The sequence below is a fragment of the Acyrthosiphon pisum genome, chromosome A1 (genome assembly GCF_005508785.2).
Source record: "Acyrthosiphon pisum isolate AL4f chromosome A1, pea_aphid_22Mar2018_4r6ur, whole genome shotgun sequence".
Classification (NCBI taxonomy): Eukaryota; Metazoa; Arthropoda; class Insecta; order Hemiptera; family Aphididae; genus Acyrthosiphon; species Acyrthosiphon pisum.
In genome coordinates, this window is record NC_042494.1 from 106,497,510 (window position 1) to 106,502,569 (window position 5,060).

General features: G+C 25.8%; 1 protein-coding gene across 1 annotated transcript in view; it reads left to right on the forward strand.

The window, feature by feature from the left end:
* Positions 1–2,677: 2,677 nt before the first annotated feature.
* The window catches only part of LOC100571730 (17-beta-hydroxysteroid dehydrogenase 13), an 8,925-nt gene continuing 6,542 nt past the window's right edge, over positions 2,678–5,060 (forward strand). Inside the window, exon 1 of the mRNA XM_003242682.4 lies at positions 2,678–3,104. Coding sequence (XP_003242730.1) covers positions 2,922–3,104 — 183 coding nt within the window. The 5' untranslated portion in view covers positions 2,678–2,921. The remainder of the gene's footprint in view (positions 3,105–5,060) is intronic.

A 5,060-nucleotide genomic window follows, 5' to 3' on the forward strand; every position in this document is an offset into this window, starting at 1 on the left:
AAAAAGGTGGGTAAGTGGATGTCGCTCTGCTGTACAGTAAGTTACAAGTGGGTCACTGTATAATGGATAGTATTAAATTTGAATTCAATGATATAATATCACTGTATAAGAAAAACGATTCTGAGTTGAGACGGTATATCAGTCTAGGTATTAGACATATATATATACTTATCTATGGTATTAAAAAAAATTGACCTATAATAGGTACCTGTAATTAATTCCAAATTAATCATATCAGTATATCACAATATCCATTAGGTACTTATAACGAGTTATACATCAACAACAAACCGTGATAGTGTGATACTATCATAGATATATAATATTATACTTTAGAAGTTTCAAGTACCCACGAATAATATTATACAATCATAACAAAATAATTAAAATAGTTAATCTAGGTTTTATAATATGTAATTTCGTCTAAATTTGAAATTAAAATGACTATACAAATAAACTGCTTATGTGTTTTATAGATTTTTTGGTAACAGAATAAACTACTTACATGGAATCTTGTTTTAAATTTTCAAGCCTTAGATATAAAAGTTGAACATTTTATAAATTAACTAAAAAATAGTTAATAAATAAATAAAATATAAAATATAAAAATAGTTAATAAATTAACTAAAAAATAGTTATTCAATTTTAAATTTCATAAATTTTGTCAAAATTCGATCTTTAAATGCTTATAAAAAAAAATTGTGCCTATGTATTTTTAATATTTTTCAACCGCTGTTGTAATAATTTATCAGGAGCCTTGTATTAATTTTTTACACTTTTTGTCCCAACAGATAAAATTTTATTGATATTTATAAAAAAAAAAAACTAAAAAATTTTAAAACTGACATTTTTCAAGTATCTACAGTCATTCGTTTTTTAATTACAACAAAATAAGAAAATCGTTACATGAGAAATCGAGTGAATATCAAATGTTGTAAAAATATGTATTTAAAACGCTCATAAAAATTTAATTTGACTTGCTAGTAGACATTTTTTTTTTTTTAAAAGGTAGACAAAGTTATGAATAATCTTGTATTACATTTTAAAATCTTAGATTTAAAAAGAAAATTTTTCATGAATTTCTAACTCAAAATAATTTGCAAATTTTCGTCATTTTTACGTATTTTGTCAATATTTGAACTTTGGATGCTTATAAAAAAAAATGTGAATATGGATTTTTAATTTTTTTCATCTGCCTTTGAAACAATATAATAGGAATCTTCTATTAAATTTTCAAACTTTTTAACCAACAAATAAAATTTTATTGACATTCATAGAAAAAAAAACTAATAATATTGGAAACTGAAAATGTCCCTAAATAGTTCAAAATAAATCAAAATATTTTGAAAATTTTATCATTTATAGAAAATGAAAATATAAACAACCAGTGAAAAATTCACGTATGTACGGTAATTTGTTTTAATGGTACACCAAAAACCAATATCAGTTTTCTCGAAAACAGATTTTGCGTAAAAATTCCCGTTTTTCCTTAACTTTTCTTTTGTTTTTCACGGCGCTTTTGAAAATTACTGGAGAAATTTTACTTTTGACCCCCCAAAGTACTAACTAGATTCACTTTTCTAACAGAAAAGGTACTGTTGAAGAAAATCCAAGCACTTTTACTGTCCTAAAGGTGATGACAGACACAAAAAAAAAATTTTAAAAAATTTTAAAAAAAACACACATCATTGTAAAATCAATACATTCATCGTTCCACTCAGAATTTAAAATATGTGAACCAATAACCACTGATGATTGAATATAGGTAATTTTTATATTTTAATAAATATTGTAAGGTGGGTGGTCCTCAGAAAATATATTTTCAGCAACACATATTTTTTTGAGGATAGCCTCCACTGCTTAGACTGATATACCGTCTCCGCTCAGAATCATTTTTCTTATACAGTGATATTATATCATTGAATTCAAATTTAATACTGTCCATTATACAGTGACCCACTTCTAACCTACTGTACAGCAGAGCGACATCCACTTACCCACCTTTTTAATATTAACTTTCGAAACTTTAAAAAATGGAAGATTTATTTTAATTTTTTTACTGTAAATTAACCTCAACCAAAAATTCTAATACCTACTTCGACAAAAAAATCAGATGAATATATTTTTATAGTTACACCAAATGTTAAGGTATAAAATACTCTATAAAATTAACGTATAACATAAAAATTGGTTCTTCGGTTGGGTATTTATAATATAAAATCTGTTATAACTAAAATTTATATTGTTGTATTTTTTTTACTTTTAAACTAAATTTTTGCCGAAGTGTAACAATTACCTAACTACTAAGAGAAAATTGATAACCACAGTCAATAACTAATATTTAATGACTATTAACTAATAAGTAATCTATTATAATATATATATATTTTACTACAAAGAACAAATAATAATAAAAATAAAATTTTCCATATTATGTTATTGTTTGTTTTTACGACCAAACGGAGAACGAACTGTAATCGTAATCATTAAACTGAGATGATAAGAAATCACTCACATAAATAATTTTTAAGTCTAAAAATACCATAAGAATTAAATACTAAACAGTAAACACTAACTAACCAAGCTTGGCATTAAACTATTAAAAATAATATTTATTTCCCAAATAAAATATTAAAATACTAATATAAAATATTAATACCATATTAACCTTCACGCCACTTTCATCAGTTATCTGTGAAATTAATTTGCATTTCGTTGTCTTATTCTTGTTGACATAAAATTTAATTGTAAATTATTTAGTGATTTTTGAATTAATGTGTCATTGAATCAAATTATCGGTTGCGGCATCAAATAATTATAAGAATTGGTTATTTCAGCTTTGTTCGGTTTCAATTACTTTAGTTCATTTTAAATATCTAATAGGTAGGTACCTATATTTGCTTAACTGAAAATATACAAATATGGCAATTGTAAGAAATAAGTCACCCAAAAAATGTCAGTACAAACAAATCCCAGCCAATCCAATAAGATTAATATTTGAAATATTATTGTGCGTTTCACTTATAATACCGGCTGTTCTATGGGCAACAATAAAACTATTTTTTAAATCTCCGCGAAAAAACATCAGTGGACAAGTGGTTTTGGTGAGTAATAAAAAAATCCAAACTCTATGATACCTTATTATTTCTAAATGTTTGTTTGTGTACCTATATTCACAATTTATTGTAGTTGTTTTTTTTCACGTGATTCCTATATATCAACTCAATTTTTTTTGTCAAAATCTATAGTTGTTGGTACAATATTTAGGTAGGTATTGGATATGCTTTTATATTATGATTTATGATATGTAGGTATTATTCTATTAATATATTATTATTAGGCTTAGGGACTTCTAGCATTTGCATACTTTTGTTGATTATTGTTAAAATAACAGAGTGCGAAATAAATTAATTTCTCTGTGCCATGATATCAGATCTAAAATTTGAATGTGCATATTTTTGCATATTTGATAGATTTTGCAGGAAAGTGCTTATTTTAAAATGAATATGCTTATTTTGCATATCTTACATATTTTCACAATTTTTTGTAAAAAAAAGTATTTAGAAAAGGATAATCAGTGTAACTTGGCATTTATTAAATTAAATTTCGGATATTTACCCAAATCCATAACATTTTTAGAAAAGAAAGGAATAAAATTATCCAATTCATTAAAAACTGTCGAAGATGCGAAAAATAAAATTGTTGACTTAAAATATACCAAAGGCAAAGCAGTTGTACAGAATTTAAATGACGTTTTAGACAAAAATCATGGTTACAAAGCTTTATAAAAAATTTCAAAAATTTTGAGTGGCGAAGTTGAAGATATGCCTGAGGATTGCCTGAGGACTTGATAAGTAATGATTTGGTTTATTTTATGCATATGCTCCAATGTCGTCTGTAGATGTCGAAAGAAGTTTTTTCGCGTATAAAAATTTACTGTCAAGTAATCGTCGTAGATTCACGTTAGAAAACATCAAGAAATATCTCTTTGTTCAGTGTAATTTTATAGGTAAAGAAATTAATAAAAAATTAAAGCATTTAATTATTTAAACATTGTTTTGTTCTTACTTTAGGATCGGTAGACACGGAAGAACACTAAAATGTAAGCCAATTACCTTTTAAAAATTAAATTTATTAAATTATTTTAAATTCAAGTACCTACCTAATAATATTCTAATATAGTAATCTATAATATAATTTCTAATAAAACAAATATTTAATACTTCATTTTTTTTGGTCATATCTTCGTGCATATACGGTTTTTTTAGGTGCATATTTTAGAGCATATCTATTTGGCCATTTTTTGGTGCATATTTTGGTATTTTTTAGAGCTAGAAGTCCCTAAGCCTAATTATTATATACTAGCTGCCCGACCTTCCTCCGGAAGAAATTATTTTTTTATAATTTAATTTTAAACATATAATTATTTTTTGGCTACCTATACAAATCTATACATATAAAATTCAAATACCACTGACTGACTGATCGCTGTATCTCAAAAACTACGCAACGTACCGACTTGAAATTTGGAATATAGGTTCTTCTCATATTTTCACCGTGCAATAAGAAAGGATTTGTTGAAATTCGCATTTTAAAAAAGTGCTCAAACAGGGATATTGAGGTTCACGATGGAAATTGGAAATTTTATTTTTATTTATTAATAGTTGCCATTGGTTACAGTTTACAGTAGAAATTAGTATTTATTTATTATTGGTTATTCGGGCAAATCGGGTAAAAGCTTGCATCAAATCAAATTATTGAACATCGCCTACCAGAGTGGCCGAGTTGCACTTACTGCAGCAAGTTACACCCAAAAAAAGTTGAACAATCATAATTTCTTTAAGGCGCCCGGTGCCAATGTGATTTTGACCTCAAAAACACGGTTTACGGGAATAATGATCCTGCCCAGTAGAGTTAACCAAATTTGATAATTTTTTTTTTTTTTATTAATAGAGGAGAATATTCTACAGCCCGCATCGAACTCTTTTTTTCGATATTTTCATCTCAAACTTAATTATAAGTCTTTAAAAAAAAGACATTTTTAGCTTTTTTATAAATTA